Source organism: Pleurodeles waltl, chromosome 5 (genome assembly GCF_031143425.1).
Source record: "Pleurodeles waltl isolate 20211129_DDA chromosome 5, aPleWal1.hap1.20221129, whole genome shotgun sequence".
NCBI lineage: Eukaryota > Metazoa > Chordata > Amphibia > Caudata > Salamandridae > Pleurodeles > Pleurodeles waltl.
Window position 1 is genome coordinate 1,662,599,030 of NC_090444.1, and position 21,365 is coordinate 1,662,620,394.

General features: G+C 45.6%; 1 protein-coding gene across 1 annotated transcript in view; it reads right to left on the reverse strand.

Annotated features, from left to right (window-relative positions):
• Positions 1 to 21,365, reverse strand: part of MATN3 (matrilin 3) — a 169,378-nt gene that overhangs the window by 7,839 nt on the left and 140,174 nt on the right. The window contains exon 4 of the mRNA XM_069235988.1: positions 3,117 to 3,221. Coding sequence (XP_069092089.1) covers positions 3,117 to 3,221 — 105 coding nt within the window. The remainder of the gene's footprint in view (positions 1 to 3,116; positions 3,222 to 21,365) is intronic.

The following is a 21,365-nucleotide window of genomic DNA, read 5'->3' on the forward strand; positions in this document are numbered from 1 at the left end:
CAAAATATAAGTTGCAGGCATTAGTATATTGCATACAGTGCTATTGGCTTTGCCAATGCTTGGTTCTATCAGGATGTTTCATACCTGTCTCCCATTGAGAATAGCTGTCTAGTCACCCCACATACATCTGGGCTACAAACTTGATGTCTGTGCTTAATTTGAGCAGGTGAGTCCTAAAGGGGCCCATGGGCACTCAATTTTGGGGACTGGCACTTATTTTCCCCATGAGACATGGATTGAGGGCAAAAGAGAGAAAATCATACAAAGTGGTACCACAAAAGGAGGGAAAGATAAACAAATCAAAAAGTGAGAAAGCTGGAACCTGCAAGAGTGAGATAACGGGGTAGGGAGTGTCTGGTAGTGGATTAAAGAGGCATGTAGTGGATTTAAGACTACACAGCCTGGGTATCCAGCGTACCATTTTTTAATTGTACCAGCCATAGCCTTTTGAGCAGAGCTTTGGACCGGCATTCATTCTTTAACTGCCTGATGTGCTGGGAGAGAAAACCCATTTGTTACCCTGCAGCCCACGGAAAATCCCAGCTTGCTGGGTCTAAAGCCTTTTCAACATCCACCAATACTCAAACATGACCGAGGTAGGAGTGGCATAGCTATAGTTTGAACAGTAAACAGTACACACCCTGACTAGAATGTACTTGTCTCCCCAGTGGCGGCTGGCAACAATTGGACGTGATGGGGTGAGCAAACTCACTGGTAACCTGGCATTGAGACAAACCAGCAATGCCTATGGGCTCAGTGCCAAAGCTCTCAATTGTGGCTTGTTATAGGCAGTGCTTATAGTGAGCCACGACTGAGAACTCTGGAGTTGAGGCTGAAGGCAGTGCAAGTTTCTCACAATGCCTATCAGTGGGTCAAAACGGTGCAGATCGAAGAAAATTAAATAAAATGCTATGTATGCAAACAATAACTAAATCGCTGACATATATTACATTAAAGTTTTAAAGTCAAAATGTTTAACTTTAAAACTTTCATGAAATGCATATTAGAGATTTAGTTACTTGTTACACTGATTAATTATGTATAAAGAAAAATTAAATATTAACTTATTTAATGGCTGCACGTCCTCTGGTACTGGTGTTCTCCATTCGTCCATCGCGGGCCCTCGCCAACTCCCCTAACCAATCCCAACACTGTTTTTATGCTGTTAACCAGCATGAGAACGCACTAGGATTGGTTGGAGCAGACTGGCTCAGTGCTCATTCAGGCACTAAAGGCTTGTGCCCTCTCTCCACCCGCTGTCCAAGACCGCCCAAGTTGGAGTGGTTTAAAGTGAGCATGTCAGGCTGTCCATCGCAAGACAGCCAGCCAAACTGACATGTGCACTATAAACTGCTGTGGTGGGCCGCCACTCCTCCCTGCTGCCAGTCAGCAACAATGGCCCCACCCCACCCTCACAATCAACGCAGACTGGCAGAGATAAAAATGAAAGGGTACTAAAGGCATTTTATTTTTCATTTTTTCTGCACCCTCAGCGAGGGGGGACGCTCCTCCGCCCAAATGGAGAAGCACCGCTGCTTGTCTCATCGTGCACGTCCTGAAGAAAAACATCTCTGGAGCCTCTAATAGGCACCACAGGGGCAATTCCAGGTGCCCTGAGCATCAGAAGCCCTGTTGGCAGTCTCTGCATAGAGGTCATGAATTGAATGGGCATAGAGCGGAAAATTCTGCTGGATCTGTTAGAGGTGGAGCACTCTCAAAAACACGGCGAAAGGTTGAATGGGCGTAGAAAATTAACGCTTCTCTAGATTCACCAGAGCGATGGGCCTATAATTAGAGATGCCTAGTATTAAATAGGCACAGTGTAGGAAACCCACCGCTGAAAGCCAGGTCTTTACATGAGTTTACTAGCTGAATCCATTAAGTTGGCTGTGGAGGGTGTGGCAGCACCAGTGCCGAGGACCTCGTTATTCTTGACTTCCTGAAACTAGTCATTCCAGTGCCTCGCTCTACTGGGCACTGTGCACTTTTTGCACACAAAATTAACTGTGCAAGCTACCTGCCCTCATTGTTTTCTCTCCAGTCCTAGCAACCTTCGGGCCCAATTCACCAAGGTAAACGTACACTTTTGTGTAAGTTTACTCTTTTTTAGTATTTACAAACGATTTGTTAGTAACTTTATGCCTGCGGAAATTCGGCAGTCGGGAGAACTCCGCACATACAAAGATAGGACAGGCTTATCTTTTGATGTGTGGAGTTCTCCGCCCCGACTACGGAGTCTCCGCACTCCCAAAGTTAGTATTAAATAAGAATACCAACAAAAAAAAGTAAACCTACAAAAAGGTTAGCGTTGTGAATCGGGCCCACTGTGTTTCTTTCCAGTCTTGCTTGGTCGTGTGTCCCTCAGGGCCATAGAGTTCATCCTAATATTTATTGTGTCTACTGATGGAATTCTTAATCCCGCAACATTTAGAACTCTGTTTTTTTCTATCCTTTCCTAAGATTGTGTTGTTTTAGGACTTTGCTTTGATGATTGTTCTTCCACTTTCAAAGGCTTTATGTACTTTCATGGTAGAGCTTACATTGATAATATCACTTCTGTCTGTCCTTAGCCACCTACTGACACCAGTGACAATTCGTTGCCATCTGAGATGACCACACAAGAAATTTCATACCCTTGGTATTTTTTCCCTTCCCTAGCAATACCATTCTGTGGCAATTCTGCGGATGGGCAGGCGCACTCATTCAGGGGGAGATGTTTCTGGTCCATTCCTTGATGCTGCTCAGTTATCATGTTTCCCTCCTACTCGCCAGCGGAGACGGTATGAGTGGGGGCTGGCAGTACTGTAACTTGGCCAGTGATTTGTAGCTTTCTCCAGCAGGATTCTTCCCAGGACTTTCACTGCTGTCTCAGAGGATAGAAAAATTGCTAACGTGATCACGCACGGACAACAACTTAATACCAACTCTGCTGCTATTACCACTAGAGTAATATTTCATCACTGATAATTTTTTTTTATTTAACTTGAGTCTCGATGTTCATGATTTTGTATAATTTACACTGAGATTGTGATTGTGAATGCGAGAAATACTTGAAGACAAGGTTTTGCATATTGTAAGAAAAGATGTAGTGAGGGGTTACACCAGACAAAGGATATGTTTTGAAGTTAGCATCAGGATGTAAGCGTCGACCTTCTGCTGAAATGCAACCAGGGCTTCACACTTACAAGGGTCTTCAGTGCTAACAATACTCACGGCCTCCTCTGGCAAGAAAAGAACAAAACAGATACAGCTATTATTTCAAGCACAAAAGACAATATGAAAGTATGCATTCAGCATTGAAACAGACTAATTGAGCTAAGGGTTTCCTGTTACATAAAAGTTTACGAGCAATTGGTGTAAGATTGCATGGCAAGATCAGAGGCTGACATTAAATGCCTCCAAGATACAAACTGGTTCACGTGTCTTAAATCTATTAACAGTCTCCAACTTAGTTTTTCTTTTTCACTAAAAAATAGAACTTATGTATTTTGTTCCTCCCCTGATCCCTTTCTATCGCTTTTTGGCTAACATTTCTTAATTCTCCAATTCTATTGAAATATTAGAGCATTATTACCAACAGCAATAAAGAAAAAAAAAATATTTTTGTAAGTTCAGAAGTCTTATAGGTGAGGTAGCCACTTCACTAATGTCACCCAAAATGATATTTCCAGTCTTGGGCTTCTGTGTCACAACTAATGCATTCTGGGTATTGTAGTCTTGCTTAGGCACATTGTACTAATTCGACTAACACATCTGACAGCAATGATTTGTAGTTGCAAGTTTAAGAGTTGCAAACAGTGCCCAGAATTGTAAAGTGGCCACTCCACCTCTACGTTCATAATCTTGATGAATAAAATAGCATTATTGGAGAAGAATCGAAAAATCCAATTTGCTCAGAAATTATCTTTTTTTTTTTAATAGTGTGGAGACTATTTAAGAAAGTCTTAAGTATGGATGTGTGCGAAAAAGATATGCAGCCATGTTCAATTTAGGAGAGGACTGGGATATCTAGAACTTCAGTACAAAATGAAAAGCGTTATCTGGAATTCCCTAATCGAATTAAGATCCAATGTCAGACATGTTACACTCTTTTGCTAGCTGATCTCTGCGGCCTAAAGGATGAATCACGTGACTCTAAGTCTTCCCTCTGTGTGGTTGTGCTGTATGAGATTTGTGAAAAAAATCAATGAACATCTATTTCCTGAAACAGTCTAACCTAAACATTTACTCCATAATTTTTAAGGTTAATTTATTTATTTTTTGCCAAGAAATGTTTATTGCAATTTTACATTGGAAACTGCAATGTAGCTGCAATTATATAAAATACAGACAACCATGCTACACTGTTCAACATTTCAAATGATACCAGCATCACTGGCGGAAGGTCGCCAAGAATTAGAAATCGCTAATCTTAAACTCTTTGGAAACTCTGAAGACAAAGCATAATGTAATTGTCACATGATGGACCTCAACAAAACAAACAGGCCTCCCTAAGAATGTCCTCACCTGTATCTTCAGCTGTCCCGTCACCCCTGTGCAGTTCCAAGGAACAGATACCACTTCCCTATGTATCCTCCCATCCAACAGCCCCCTTGTTCGCTTGTCTGACCACCCATAGCTTATTAGGGTGTACATCACAGCCTGACTGATTCACACCCCATCCTTCTTAGCTTGGGACAGTTCCAGTCAGGCCACGTAATGGAGAGGGCCGGGTGGGGCGGAGGGGGCGTTGGTTGGAGACAATTTGAGCGGCCCAATATTAACAAAACCAGCTGTCGATAGTCAAATGAACAAATATGGCAGGTATCTGGCACATCCTAGACCAAGGACTATGAGCTATTTGCCAAGAAGGCCCATTCACCAAATTTTCTAATTCAAATTAGTGAGTGGCATTTTTTCCCAAAATTGTATGTACCAAGGATTTGTCTGATGAGGCACTGTTATCCAATCTCTTCCTTTCTCCTGTTGCAATATCGCGTCCTCCTAATCGAGAGGGCACTCCCAAAATTCCCTCCTGCGCTCCCTTTCTGTTTTGGTCTAGTGCATCTCACACACCCTTTACCTCCTTCTGCTCATCTCTCACTCCCACATACAGTTGTGGACTGAATCGCTTTATTCCTCTACCTAGCTATGGCTATTCTTTAAAACCCTTCTGTTGTTGTGCCTATTTTATAAGGTGAAACTGCCTGAGCCACCACTCATGGACATGTTACCTCTGCACCAGTCTTTACTCCTTGTATTATCTTTCCCCTCCAGCTGCTTCTTCATTAGCCCCCTTTGACCCTCTCTCTCTTTTTCTATTGTTAAGGGATAGGAAAGGGGGCTCCAGATTGTTCATAGCTTACCCTGCTTTCTCTACCCATTTCTCCTTGCCTGTTTATTTATCAGTGCTGTTATCTGTGCTTGATTCAGTATCATGATTTCCTGGGTTTAACTTAAGGTTGTGGCAGTCAAATTAAACAAACTACTACAACCCTTAACTTTTTTCTTATTATGTTTTTTAAAACATAGAGGCATATTTATGAGAGGGTTCCATCACATTTGCGCCACCCAACATGGTAAATGCATGACGCAAACCTCTGTTAGATTTTTGAAGCCATGCAAAGCCACTTTGCTTGTGTTTGAGTTTCTCCAAAAGTCTGGAGTAACGCAACCAAATGCAAATCGCTGTGTGGCGTTACTCTGCCCTAGGAAGGCTTTCCATGGGCGTTGTCTGGGTGTTCCCATGCAGCTCCCGTGGTTTTTGGTGACTTCCCAGATTTACAAGATGTTGTAAAGCTGGGAGTGCACCAAAAATATACGCCATCCGGGGGAAGCGTAACAAGGAGAAATATTTTTATTCTCCTTGTTACTTCCTCTTTCTATGTATGTGGCATTCCACAGCACACAGAGATATAGGAATAGGCCTCTCAGGATTGTTTTTGTGCAGGAAGTTGTCCCTTCCTGCACAACAACAATCCTGTATGCAATGCAGGCACCCGTGCATCTATGGTGCAAGGGTATCTGATTTAGTGCTAGGCAGCCAATTGTGCACGAGCGCACGGGGAAAAGTCAGGAATGTGCCATATGCCTTAAATATGGCACATTCCTGCCCTTCCCTATTGACGAAGTGCAGCGCAGCAAGGTGACTTGCTGTACTATGTCACTTTCTCATAAATGCGCCCCAGAGTGTTTTAAGGAAAAAAACTATGCAAACTTTCTATTCCTTATTTTTATATCTCGGCACAGACAACTTTGGCTGGGTATTGCGGGAGCTGTTGATTTCAGTGCATTAAAAAGAAGTATGAAGAAGGATAGAGATTTGGGTGAGACCTCTTCGACCATTGGCTCTTGTGTGTTTTTCATGATTTGCCATGGGTTACCCATCAAGGCGTGGCATGCTGAAGATGGCTACATTGTCTCATATGTGTTCCTACTAGAGTTTGGTTATGAGCTCAAGTAGTTAGTTTTGTTAAACTGGAGATGCAGCACTACATATGGCTTGAAACTGAGAACCATGTGTGCTCCTGGGATGATTAAGCCTGTCATAACATAAACTCACAGTGTTATTCACTAATCACCCTTCACAGTTCATTTGTCTTGATAACATATTTGTGGATTTACAGCTTTTTTTCACAGTGCTTAGGAAAAGTCCCTTAAAGATTGGACAGACATTCTGACAGTTTGCCAAAAGAATCTACTCTGCAGTATTTTGCTGTGTATGCTCTTTAAGAGAAACACTTTCAATGCAAACTTCATCATCTGTCTCGATTTCATAAAGCTCTTCTTTGAGGGTTCAGTGTATGTCTGCTAATTAAGGCCCTGATTTAGAGCTTGGCGGAGGGGTTACTGTGTCACAACAGTGGCAGATATCCTGTGCGCCGATAACTAAATCCCATAGGACATAATGGGATATCCTGTCCGCTGAAATCTAAATCCCATTATGTCCTATGGGATTTAGATTTCGGTGGACGGGAAATCCGTCACCATTGTGATGGAGCAACCCCTCCACCAAACTCTTAATCAGGCCCTAAGTCTGTTCAGCAAAGGTTTTGGTTGTTTTTTGTTTTTTTAAAGAACTTTTTACTGAGTTTTCCTATCCAACATTCCAATATGTTGTATGCTTTTACTTTTACACTGCCAATATACCTTTTACAGCTCTATGAAATATACTGACAGTCTTGGCAATGCTTTGTCAGTGTCTTCGTGAATGTGGATCCTAGCACAGACAAAAACCTAAAAATATAAAAAAAACATCTCCTCTTGCCCATCCCCCCAGGTTTGCTCCCCTAGAGTATCTATTTCGTACTTGATGGGGTATATGTAAACCTTAGCATTTTGCATGGTACAGTATGGTACCATGGTTAATAATAGTAGGTTGAGTATTTATATGTGCGGGGCAGGGTGTACTCTTGTACTTAGGGATGACGGGCACAGACCAGAGGTCTTGGCTGAGCTCTGGGATTCAGTAGCGAATGTGGTGCGTGATGGAGTTGTTTGGTGCACATGGTGGGAGGTACCGCACTCCTGGGCCTGTGGCTAGTGGCTTGTAGTAGTATGCTCTGTGTGTTTAATAGAGGGAAATCAGGTAGGATTCAGGATATTCATACACCCTCTGTCAAATAGTCTTTTGAACCTTGTACCATGGCATCCCGGTATGTTGCAACTGGCGTTTTAAATAACCCCAGATTTCTTACCTGTGTAGTGCTTTACTCTCGGCTTCTGCCCAGGTGACATGGGCCTGCCTACATGCATGCAGTGTTGGAGGGGTTTGAGTTTTCCAGCTAATGGTAATAGCTACTTTGGTGAGGAGGAGGCTAAATCTAGGAATTTAGTGGACACTTTGACATTCTTTGGGCGAGGATAGACCCCCAGTAGGCAAGCCTCCAAGCTGTCTAGTCTTGTACGAGCCGTTACCTCAATCAACATGTTTGGAGCACCCTACCAAAAGGGGGGAAATCTGCTGGAGCACATTGGCATCTAGGACAAATATTTAGCACTGTGGTGTAAATCTGGTGTAGCCTACAGGTAATGAGTAAGGCTTTGTGTAAAATATAAAATAGTGTAAATTTGAAAAGCGCATTGCAAAGGATTTTCTGGGTATTCCAGTACTCTGCCATTTTTTGTTATTGAATGGGCATACCGAGTTCTCTTCCCAGTAGTCTCTCTGGCGTTTGCAAGGATATCCTAGCAATATTGTATTTAAAGAACAATATTGCTCTTTAAATCCAAGTAATGACCCCTCACCAGTGTCCTACTGTGTATAAGGCCTGAATAATTACCTGTGGGGGGTGGGGGGGTTCCCACTGGTCAGCTTGCCATAGCTGCAAAGTGTGTGTAGAATTCTGCCTGGTAACAAAAATTGTACCCCCAGCAAACTCGTGTTGTTGAGCAACGCCTGAAGGATTGGACAGTTCCCCCTCATAGAAGTCCCCCAAAGTGGTGATCCCTACCACCTCCCAATGCCTGAGCTCTGTGAGTAAAAGAAGGCTGCTTGATGGAAAAAAAAACAGAAGTCGGATGGAGGAATCATAAGGTACTGTTGAGTGGGTATATTAAAGACATTGCTTCAGTGCTGTCAATGCCATTTTCAGAAGCAGGAGTGAGTTGTTGGGGGAGCGGCTATTGGTGAATTTTCTGTTCTTCCAATTTGGTACGGATAGCTCCATGGACGTCAAGCGTAGTGCGAATACACACTCCATGTAATACTACTTTTAAAACCTCCCATTATACTAAAGAGGAGTAAGCAGTAAAGTTCTTATCTTGAAAGTAATGAACCTTGGCCTTACGTAATTTATCTTTGATGTCTGGATTATCCAACCATATTGGTTGGAGCCTCCAAGTAGGGATTGTGGTAGGTACTCTTTCCCAATGGAAGCCGACTTACAGCGGGTTATGGTCCGATAATGTCTTGCCTAGGTATGTTGTATGGTAAACTGAGAGTTGTAGTGAGCTGGAGCACACAATTGTATACAGTCGGACATGCAATCCATGTTGGGAGAGAAGAAATACTCTTTCATCCCTTCATTTTGAGACCTTCCAGAGTCTACTAAGGACCATTCTCTCAGCCATGCACTCAATATTGTAGTGTTGCGCACAGTGGGGGTGTGAGCAGTGGCAGTTAGGAGCAATCTAGGTCTATGTCTATCACATTATTGAAGTCCCCCTCAAATATCCATGGCATTTCTACCCAGTGTGCCAGTTTTTGGGAATCTGTGTCCAGGAAGGCAGATTGGTTGACCTTGGGGGTGTAAATGCTCCTCAGGACTAGTTAGTGGCCATCTAGTTTCCCTCTGAGAAGCACAAACTGATTGCTGGGGTCTGTGTATTCTTCCTGGTTGGTGAAGGGCACTCCTGGTCTAACCCATATTGCTGTGCCTCTCTCATATTATGAATGATTAGTATGGAATTACTGACCCCTCAATTTGTGACATAGTGTAGCCCTCTCCCATGTCAGCAGGTGCGCCTCTTGTAGAAATACTACCTGCAACCCCCTGCGACGCTATTGCTCCTCAACTTTATAGTGCTTTGCAAATGTGCCCAGTCCACATTCCAGGTGCTGAAGGTGTACTTGCTTTTGCTCGTTATATGTCTGTGTCTGTATCTAATATGCAGTGTGGCATGAGATTCCCAAAATGAGTCACTGAATGGACACTCCAGAAAATAAACCTTCCCCAGTCCTCATTAATTCCTGATCAGTTGCCGATCAGCAAACCAACCAAAATCAGTGGAACAAATAGGGAACTGTAGTAGCTGCATAAAACATTAAAAGATAGTTGTCACGTGAGGTGGGTCGAACATTACGGCCCATTCCAATGTGCATGAAGGGCTCCATATTGTAGCCCACCACCCAAATATCTAAACTCTTGTGCAGAATGAACCATACAGGGAGCTGTACAGCTGGGTGTTTGTACAGGCCAAGGACCATTGGACCCTTGGGGTCCGTTTGGATGCCAGCCCTGGCCAGTGAATGGGCAGTTTACTTGCAGTAGGTAAACTCCAGAATCTGTCAAGTAGATAGGGAAAAAGGATGAGAGTGTAGGATTCAGAGCAGACCAGGCTAATCGGCAGCCCCAGAGGAAATCTCCGTGTCGTTTCTGGAGTCAGTAGGTGGCTCTTCGTCTATGTACCACTAGTGTGTAATCGGGGAAAATTAGGATTTTGGAGTTGTCCATGGACAAGGTAGGTCTTGTTCAGGCTGGTCGCAGTATTGTGTCCTTGTCCCAAAAGTTTAAGATCCTGACTACTATTGGTTGAGGTGGAGCACAGGAGGGGTATTCTAGCCAGGACCTATGTGCTCTCGCCACCAAGAACACCAGCACTGGGGTACCACTACAGCCCTCAACCAGTTTTCAATGTACAGCATGGTGTCTGTTCCTTTGAGGTTCTCAGGGAGGCCTTTTATACAAAGGTTGTTCCTTCTGCTTTGACGTTGTTCCAGGAAATTGATCCATTCTGTGAGGGCCTCCGGGGTCTTATTCATGGTAGCTGTCTGTGGGAGTAGGTCTTTAAGGCTGTCTTTATTGTGTTTACTTCTAGAACGTAGTTTGTGTTGGTCGATGTAGAAATTTGACGTCTATGGTCAACATATCGATTTTCACTCCTATGGCAGTTTGAGTATCTTCTATGGCTGCCAGGATTTGGTCCAGCTTGTCAGGGGCCTTACATAATGTCTCGAATTGATCCGATGATCTTGCAATGGGAGAGACTCACCCCTGGGGCCCTAGGGGCGTTTTTTCATCCCTCAGATCCTGCCCATTGTGATCAAAAACCATGTGCTTGGCGATAGAGATTGTTAACCGGGCCACTTGAGGCTCTGGGAGCCTGCCTGGCACCCATAGGGCTAAACCCTTCTGGGTCGGCACAAGCAGCTCTGTTAGGGCCCTAAGAACGGGGACCTCTGCAATTCACTTGGCACCGGGTAGTGCCCCAAGATCTAGTGCGTAGGCTTAGTCCCAAGTTTCGATGATTTGCCAGGTCCAAGTAAGGGCAAGCTAGCATTCTCCTTGGTTGTCCTCCCCCAGTATGTGTGAAAAGTAAAGGAAGGAAGAGATCTGTTGATGTCGCACTATGTAGTCTGCTGAAGCTCTGTGGGATCACTGTATAGTTAGAGCAGGGTGAGAGAAAGTGCCCAAACTCCTAACCCCATCCATGGTGCGCTCATGGGATCCAGCTTGCTGTGACTGATCATTCTCAGCTGTACTATGGCTCTCTGTCAAGGCTGCCATGGTCTCAGGGCCCATGCCCTCTGATAGTATTCTCTTGTACTCGAGGTGAGTGTGTGGTGAGTCCTCTGTGAATGCCTCCACTAGGCCTCCTGGATCTGCCTCCGACATGGCGCTCATCTGTTCCAGCTGCTGTCTGGTACAGGAGCCCCCCGGGGGGGAGCGATTATGCTCTACTCCTGCTCAGTTCCAACTGTCGTCTCCAAACGGGTGACCAATTGGCAGGGCGCCACAGAAAATAAAATGCCCTGCTCTGGAAGCCCCACTCTACGCTGTGCAAGGGAGAGGGATGTTACTCCCCGCACACAGCACAGGCCCCAACTAGGTCACTGTTGCCAGGCCTCTGCTCTTCCCATTCCTGAGGGCATTCACAACTCTCTGTGTCAAGGGGATGCGACTGTCGCAACATTTGCTGGTGGTTGTTGCTGAACTGCTCTTGAGTATTTGCAGATGGTGATGGGCTGGAGCTGGGAGCTCGCTCAGAGCATGTCCGCCATGTTCGGCAGCTGGCCATTCCCCCCAGCAAAGGGCCTTTTATATGATTATAACTGTTAGTAGTAGAAAGGAAACACTCATATGCAACTGTGTTAATAAATCATTCTTTGTTTTCTCCTATAGGACTGGATAGTTTATATATCATTTTGTGGACTTAAGTAACACGTCCAAACAATTTACAGTATCAGACATAATAAAGTAAACAGCTGTGTATTGTTAATAACAGTATGTTTGTGCTTCATGTTAAGAATGCTATGATTTGTAAGCAAGACGTCTAGAAAATGCTTGAATAGAGCAAACTTTTAAACATCAGACCAAAATGTTATATACTCCCATTATTAAACTACTACACTCACCTACCATGTGTAACCTATAATGCCTACTTATTATACCTAACGTATCACTACTAATTGATCAACTAAGCAAAACCTAGCATACCTCATCTCTTCTACCTTCCACAACAACTACCAAAATTAACTACCACACCTGCTTATCTACCATATCTTCCTACCATAGCTAAGCTACCATATCAACCAATACCTACCATTCCTAACCATTCTTAACCTACCATATCTACCCCACCCTATCATACCTACCCTATCATGCCAAATTAACATATCTAATTTACTATAACTAACTACCAAACCTAACCTGCCTACGCTTGTGTAGAGTGTATATCTTGTAACTGCCCAGAGGTTGTGTTTATGTGAATAAAGGGCTAGTAAGGCCTTTCGGGCCTCTAATAACAGGCTTGGGTACTGCTTCCAGTTACAGAAAGCACTTGTGTCTAGTGTGAGGGACTTTCACTAAGGGCCTAAGGTACTGAAGGCAACATCAGAAACATGAGGATTGAACCCTTTGAAAGACAAGAAAATATCAATTGCCTTGCTTCTTTATACTGAGAACTATTCTTGTTTGGCAACTGTCAGGAGATTTTGGCCCTCATTATGACAACAGTGGTATTGACCGCCTACCGCCGCAGCGACGGCGCCAAAATACCGTTGCCGTGGCTGCCTGCTGTCTGCCATATTATGACCGTAGCCAGAATTCCACCAGAAGTATGGTGGAATTCTGGCTGCAGCCATGGCGGCGGACGGAGGTAAGGTGGTGCTGCTGCCAGCAGCAGCGTCACGGCAGTAGACCGCTGCAGACCATATCATGACACATTATACGACCTGGCGGTGTTCTGCTGGTGGACCCTGCTGCTGGTAGCAGCGCCCATCCCGTCTCCTGCTGGAGGACCCCTGCAATCAGGTAAGTCGGGTGCCCCGACAGGGAAGGGGGGGGTTGGAGGGTGTTGTGTGTGTGTGGGGGTGTGGGTGTATGTTTGTGTGTGCGTGCATGCGGGTGTGTGGCGTGTGTGTATGCATGGTTGTGAGTGTGCGTGTATGGTGTGTTGTGTGAATGCGTGGGTGCTTGTATGTATGTGTGTGTGGATGTGTTTGTGAATGGAAGTATGCATGCGTGGGTGAATGTGGGTATGAGTGTGTATGCATGTGTATGATGGTGCGTGAATGTGCGTGTCTGTCGTGTGGGGTCTGGAGTGGGAGGGGGAAGGAGGGGAGGTCCCTGGGGAGGGGGAGGGAGCGGGGGAGACCCATTTCAGTGACAGGGAAGGGATTCCCTGTCACTGATAGTGCCTACCACCATGGTTTTCGTGGTGGTAAGGAAGCCACGAAAACCATGGTGGTAGGTGGGGTCATATTCCCACGGGTGGGACAGTGACGGGCATCTGGCTGGAGACTGAAGTCTCCAGCCCGGTGGCTGTTACCGCCCTGGCGGACGGAGTGATACATTGGCGGTTTGGCTTGAGCCAAACTGCCAATGCCATATTTTGGGAAGGAGTACCGCCAGCCTGTTGGCAGTACTTTTCTCCAAAATACCACCGTCCACCAGGGTCGTAATGAGGGTTTAGTGTTGTTTTCTACCTTTTGTTCCTTTCCACCCTCAGGATTTGATATCAAGTCTGTATGTTTCTTTCGTTTTGATTCACTATTTTGTAAATTAAATATACTGACATTGGTCTGAGGCAATTTTTCCATCTTTTTCGACCAAAAAGTATTTCTAATAAAGTATTTTAAAATTATTTTTTATTAAATGGGTTCTCACAATCTGTGATTGCATATTTTGTTTTCCTATGAATTTACCTAATACACTTATTCCACTTGCTGACTGCAGAGGTCAGAACGCTACTTGAGATAGGAGGCATGGCCTATGCAAACATCCTTATAATTTTTGTCAGAAAACTGTTGCCTTCCGGGACCAGAATTTCGGAAGCAAAAACATTTTCTCAGTATTTCCCTAGGATCGCACCTTCAGTTTGAATCATAGAACACTGTCTAGATACTTGATAGAAATGATGCCCACCTGTGTGCCTTATTTCTGCAGTTATATATATGTTTCATTTAGTGCTGGCTAGATTCAGTGGCGTCAAGTTTATAATTTATTTTTAGATCTGCTGTAACCCAAAGACCTCTTGTTATGAGGAGAGGTGCCTATGTGCCCAACCCCTTCAGCCATCAGCTTGTTGGGGCTAGGTCCTTTCAGCCACTGCATGTTTGTAGTGTCCATCATGTTTAGGGTAGCCCAAGGCATTTTTTCGGATGGTTACACTTTGAGGTTAGTATTTTGTGTTGGTGACTGGTAATAAAGTAGTCCATCGCCGAGATCAGGTATTGCATCCTCAGCAAGGTGGCTCAGCATTGAGATGATTTAGTACTACACTGAGAGGGCTTCTGCTTGAAGCCCGTCTCTCTTCAGACCCTGTCTCCCTACAGACCCCACACAAATTGTATCTGAAAATGTGTACTTTATTTTGCATTTCTATCCAAAACAATCAATATCAGAATACATGGAGTGTCTCCTTGCCATGAAGAAATGGGAATCTTTTTGAACCTCTGAACTGCCTCTCCATCAAAACTTTGGAAATGTGTCAGTAGTAATCAGGGATTTAGTGACCATAGGAAACAGCTCTGCACTGTCTGCTCTCCTACTCCCCTTTCACTCATTCTTTCTATTGTTTCTCCCCACCCTTCCTTAACCCACAGAGCAGTCGAAACCACAGGGATAGTACAAGTGGATGATGATGTCACCAACAAGAAGAAGCACAGCAGGGCCCCTTCCTACGTCTGAGACTCACCTCTCTCTGAAACCTCTTCTCCCATTGAAGCACTCCAGCAGTCTGTGGGTGGACACAAAGCTTCTTGTGGTGTGTTGCATTCAGAAACTGATTCAGTCCTCCACTGTTGATGGAGGTGGTGGTGGACCATGTGGTAGTCAATGTAATATAGTGTCCCGAATAACATATCATGGGGACACCAGTGTATTGCTAGTTAAGCTTTATTATACGTAGAGCTATTTAATGTTCTCTACTACTGGGGCGCTTACCTTCACCCATGCACTCCTTGTGATGCCCTATGTCGAATGCCCCATGCCATGATCCCTTTCCACACTTTCTGTCCAGTTGGTGTGACAGGAAGTGATGTCTAGTGTCCTGGGGGAATCAGGTCTTGCAGGGTCTTAGTATCTTTATCACAACATGACAGTCAGGAGTGCACTAGGAGCATGATGTCAGTAGCCAAAAAGACCTGTGTGAGGGAGAGTGAGTGTATGACATGATGTTTCTAGTTGTGCAGCTTGGGCTCTCTGGGGCTATGTTTCTCGTACAATGGCAAGATACACTTCCTATCCCATTAATTCCCCCACAGTCACAACTTCGACATTCAGTGCATGGTGTACGGCCTTGAAGCAGACAGGTTGGCATCCTAAACTTACACAAGAACCCCTCTCCCTCTGGCTTGGGGATTGGCTTCAAGGGAGCTTGAATTCAGGTGATAGAACAATATCTGAATCTCCAAATTAGATGACATATGGACTTGAGAACACATGAAATCCTTAGAAGATTTATGGACAGAATATCAAATGCACATATTTTACTATTTTCACTTTCTCCAGCTTAGATATATGTTAGAACCCTCCGGGATCAGTTACTGCATCTCCATGAGTTCAGCCAGTTGAAAGCCAGGCTGATGCTGGACCCAAGGAGCAGGCGCCATATATTGCAGGTCTACCCCTCATTGATTGTCAGTGTTCCGGACCATCTGGTCCCCTTGCGGATAGGGTGGGAGGCAAACTTGGGGTTCACTGGACACTGGCCAAAATGGCCCCCACAACACTTGCCAGATTAACCTGACTCGGACACATCCAGTTCCCCCACCTACATTGGGTTTATTATACCCCAAGCAGCTCCATAAAATTAACGCATTGTGAGAAAGTCATCCTTTTAGAATGTTTACTCCCATGTTTTCCATAAGCATAAGTATTGCTAGGAAGGAGCCAAATGTCTCAAGAAAGGACTCAAAAGATTAGCAATAATACATCCAGCAACTTACCACTGTTGAATTTATTATAACTAATACAGAAAAGAAGAAGTTATAAGACTTTATTTTCTGTATGCCACATTTCCGCCTGCTAGTGGCCTCTCCTGATTGGTCAGCCTTAACAGGATTAGCCAGGCTGCTTTGATGAGTTGATAAGTGGCCTGCACTGTGCAGAGGTTTTTTGATACAGGGAGATCTGCAGCTACAGAGGCCAGGCCAGGAAGGAGGCTGGTTGAATCAAACTGGCTTCAAAGAAAGCAAGACAGAAAGGAATGCCAGCCAGGCTTGCCCTCTCACCCTGTACCCAACAGATAGCAGGCCCAGGAAAGGAATTTGCAGATGTCTAGAGGGGGAGTGTTGGAAAGTGGATTATTGGTAAGGGCAGGTAGGTACCTACACTTAGTAACAGGCTACAATCCCACACTAGGTTCAGTCAAGGTCTCAATAAATTAATCCTTGCTCAACCTTCGGCAGCTTGGCCCATGAGCAGTTAGGCTTAACTTAGGGGACAGGTGTATAAAGCATTTCATATAAACAAAACAGTAAATAAGTAAAACACAACACACAATAAAAGTCCACCACTAATTTATAAAAATGGCAAATATTTGTATCTTTAAAACAACACCACAACAACAAACAAAACTCCAATGTAGGGAACTAGAGATATGATTTTTTTAAGATTAAGGGCCTTATTACAACTTTGGAGGAGGTGTTAATCCGTCCCAAAAGTGACGGTAAAGTGACGGATATACCACCAGCCGTATTACGAGTTCCATAGGATATAATGGACTCGTAATACGGCTGGTGGTATATCCGTCACTTTACCGTCACTTTTGGGACGGATTAACACCTCCTCCAAAGTTGTAATAAGGCCCTAAATGTAAAACTGTGCTTTCTAGTGCCTAAAAACAAAAAGCACCAACTGGCGACATCTGGTCGTGCTTGACTGGGGCAAAGGCAAAGTTGAGGCCAACTGCAATGGAGCCCAAGTCAGATACAATGAGCGGTAGGCCTTGTTCAAAATTTTACCTTCTGTTTAATTTTTGGAGCTTTTTCTCTCGACGTCGGCAAAAGCTCCTCTTCAGGCTGGCTTGCGATGCAATATCATCAGATTGGCTCAGCACGAGGTCCCAGTCAACTCCTGGAAGTCTCGTAGTCAGGCAAAAGCTCCAGACCGGGTTGCGGTTCGACGTCACAGGCTTGACTCTCCTCGACAGGTCAGTCAATTATTGAGCTTTTTCACAAACATCTCCAAACTTCTGGATCTTCTTCCAGAAGTCCTTTTTGGGTTCTTGAAGTGTCCACAAACTTGATCCAAGATTCCAGAAGCCCTGAGTTGCTCCTTGGAAGTAGGAACTACAATTCCCAGTATGCACCTGCTCAGAATCCTCAAATGGCCACTGGATGCTGGTCACTTGGGCTTTTCTGGCAGGACGTGATGTAGGGGACTCTGGTTAGCACCTTTGTACCCGTAGCTTACAAGGAGTCAACTCCTGGAGTTGCAGAAGCAAGGGAAAGTCCTTCTTGGGGTGAAGCCCAGAGTGTGCAGCTGGTGCAGTCCTTGTGGGTGTAGTCCTTCAGGTGCAGACCAGGTGTTCAGCAGGACAGCCCTTCTTCTCCAGTATCTTCTTTCAACAGGGATCTGAATTGCTGGGCAGCTCTGCCATATTTATCCTTGCTCTTAGGTTGGCAAGAAGGAGAGCATCCCTGACCAATGTGCAGGGTGCAATGTGCAGGGTGCCACCTTCTGGGGTGACCACTTCATGTGAAGTGGGATAAAAAAGCAATCCCAGAAAGCAACATTCCTTAAAAATCTAACAGAGAAAATCTCTCTTTCGAGGTTACATCTGGCTGAGCCCACCCACTGGTGTGGCTAGGTTTCCCTAACACACCCCTTCCCCTCTCCTAATCTAATTAGTGGGGCTCCCATCTGGCTGGGGGATCAGGAAATAGGGGAGGTCTAGTTTTTGTTCCAGGTGGTTTTCCCTCCTTTGAAAACCAGTTTGGCCACTCCCCCCTCCTCCCCTCCTGCTCTGCCATCTGCTTCAGCAGTTCTCTTCCCCACCAGATGCTTCCTTTGTTTCAGCCCAGGCCACTCAGACCTCATTAGGGCTGCCAGAGACTGACCAATAAGGAAAAGGCACTATGGGACTGGCTTTGGTAACTTTTAGAAAGAGTTTTAAAACTCTTTTTCTGTACTAGTTATACTAAATCCAACATTGGCAAGTTGTTGGATTTATTCTAACTTTTAATTTGATATCACACATGAATATTTAGCTCTCTTTTAGCAGAAATGAGACTTTATAATTTTTTTTAAAAGCCTCCCAATGCTAACCTATGGAGGCAATGTCCTACAATGAGGAAAATAATTTGGTTGTTTTCCCTCACCAGGGCTTATAAAACATATTTTATAAACTCCCTGCCTACAGTTACACTGCACCCAACCACTGGGGCTCCTCGGGCAGACCTTAGTGGTGAAACATGTAAAAATAAGTTCGCTTAGGACTTTAAAAGTACTCTTAATTCCAAAGTCGAATTTGGGGTTAACTTCAATTTAAAAGCAGCCTGCAAAACAGGCCTGCTTTTATAATGACACCAGAGACCACAGCAGCGCACCCAGGGGTGCCCTTACTACACTGGGAGCCCTACACCTACATGCCCTACCATATACTAGCGACTTACAGGCAGGCTGTCAGAGCCAATTATAATTATACCTAATTTGCAAATACCATTATAAACAGAGCACTGGCCATGGGACTGGTTAGCAGTGCCCAGGGTGCAATAAGAGTCAGAAAACACCACTATCACTTAAAAATGGGGGCAAAAAGTGAGGGGGCTTCTGCAATCAGCTCAATTTTCTCAAAGGGAGTGTTAATGAGCCACACCAATCAGTTCGTTTAACCAGGTCTTGCTCCTCTGGAGGAAAATCGCCCCTCCTGGATATTAAAGTGCAATGCTTTGTGGGACAAGAAAATGCCACACTTTGAAAGAAGCTGTCATGCTTTTGGGTAGTACCCTGAAGCTCATTGGACAAGGTGTCTCCCTGCTTGTCCCCCCTAAGAGATTGAATAAAAGTGGCTAAGCTTCATTGCAACTGAGATCTGCTGCCTGAAACCACCAACAGAAGAAGGACTGCCTGGCTGAAACCCTGGTCTGCAACCCAAAGGATTGCACTCTCAATCAATCAATCAATCAAAGAAACTTATAGAGCGCGCTACTCACCCGTGAGGGTCTCAAGGCGCTGAAGAGGGGGGAGGGGACACGGGAGATCACTGTTCAAAAAGCCAGGTTTTAAGGCCCTTCCTGAAGAGTAGGAGGTCCTGGGTCTTGCGTAGGTGGGCGGGGAGGGAGTTCCAGGCTTTGGGGGCCAGATAGGAGAAAGATCTGCATCCAGTGGTGGTGTGTTTGATGCGGGGAACTGTGGCGAGAGAGAGGTCGGCGGAGCGGAGATGGCGTGTGGGAGTGTGGAAGGTCACTCTTTCGTTGAGGTAGGTTGGGCCGGTGTTGTGGAGGGATTTGTGTGCGTGGATGAGGATCTTAAAGGTGATCCTTTTGTCTATGGGGAGCCAGTGGAGGGATTTGAGGAGTGGTGAGATGTGTTCATGGCGGGGAGGTCAAGGATGAGGCGTGCTGCTGAGTTCTGGATTCGCTGTAGTTTGCGCTTGCGTTTGAGTGTGGTGCCTGCGTAGAGGGCGTTGGCGTAGTCTAGCCTGCTGCTGATGAGTGCGTGGGTGACGGTCTTTCTGGTCTCTGTGGTAATCCATTTGAATGTTTTTTTCAGTGTGCAGAGTGTGTTAAAACATGAGGAGGTGATGGCGTTGATTTGTTGGGCCATTGAGAGGGAGGGATCCAGAATGATGCCGAGGTTGCGTGCGTGGTTTGCGGGGATGGGTCAGGGCCTAAAGTGGTGGGCCACCAGGAGGAGTCCCAAGTGTTTTTGTGCGGGCCAAAAATGATTATCTCGGTTTTGTTGGAGTTGAGTTTGAGGTGGTTGGCTGTCATCCAGGCAGCGGTGTAAAGGAGTGCAGATTGTAGGTTGGTTTTGGCGGTGGTGGGGTTGCTGGTGAGGGAGAAGATGAGTTGTGTGTCATCAGCGTATGAGAGGATGGTGATACCGTGAGGTTTGAGGATGTTGGCTAGTGGGGTCATGTAAATGTTGAAGAGTGTGGGTCTGAGGGAGGAGCCTTGTGGGACTCCGCATGTGATTTTGGTGGTGGAGGATTGGAAGGGTGGGAGACTGACTTTTTGGGTTCTGTCGGTGAGGAAGGAGGTGAGCCAGTCTAGGGCTTTGTGGCGGATCCCAGCGTTGTGAAGGCGTGTGCAGAGTGTGTGGTGGCAGACAGTGTCAAAGGCTGCGGAGAGGTCCAGGAGTATGAGTGCAACGGTCTCGCCCATGTCGACTCTGGATCTGATTTCGTCGGTACATGCGATGAGAGCGGTTTCCGTGCTGTGGTTATTGCGGAACCCAGATTGGGAGGGGTCGAGTGTGTGGTTTACCTCGAGGAAGTGGGATAGGCGGGAGTTGACTAGTTTCTCCGTGACCTTGGCTGGGAAAGGGAGGAGGGAGATGGGGCTGTAGTTGGAGAGGTCGTCTGGGTCGGCTTAGGGCTTTTTTAGGAGAGCGGTGACTTCCCCGTGTTTCCAGGGGTCTGGGAAGGTGGCGGTTTCGAATGAGCTGTTGATTATGGCTCGGAGTTTGGGGGCGATGGTGGGGCTGGCCTTGTTATATATTCGATGGGGGCAGGGGTTGGAGGGGGAGCCAGAGTGAATGGAGTTCATTGTCGTTTCAGTTTCTTCGTCAGTGGTGGGGGCCCAGGTGGTGAGTAGGTTGGGGGGTGTGTGTGGTGGGTTTGTGTTGGGCGGGTGGAGGTTGCGTGTGAAGGGTGTGTGTGGTATGAAGCTGTTGTGTATGTCCTGGATTTTGCGGTGAAAATGATTTGAGAGGGAGTTGTAGAGGGTTTGTGTGTGCGTGGGGTCTAGGTTGCTGGCTTTGGGTTTGGAGAGCTCTTTGATGATGGTAAAGAGTTCTTTGCTATTTTGGGAGTTGTTGTCAATACGTTCCTTGTAGTGTGCTCTTTTGGTGGTGCGTATGAGTTGGTGGTGGCTGCGTGTGGTGGTTTTGAGGGCGGAGAAGTTTGTGGTGGAGGGTTCTTGTCTCCAAGTTTTCTCTGCTTTGCGGCATTTGCGTTTGGACTCTTGGAGTTCAGCGGTGAATCATGGGGCGTTCTTGATGGTGTGGGTGGTGATGTTTCTTCTGAGGGGCGCGAGAGAGTCTGCGCAGGTGGTG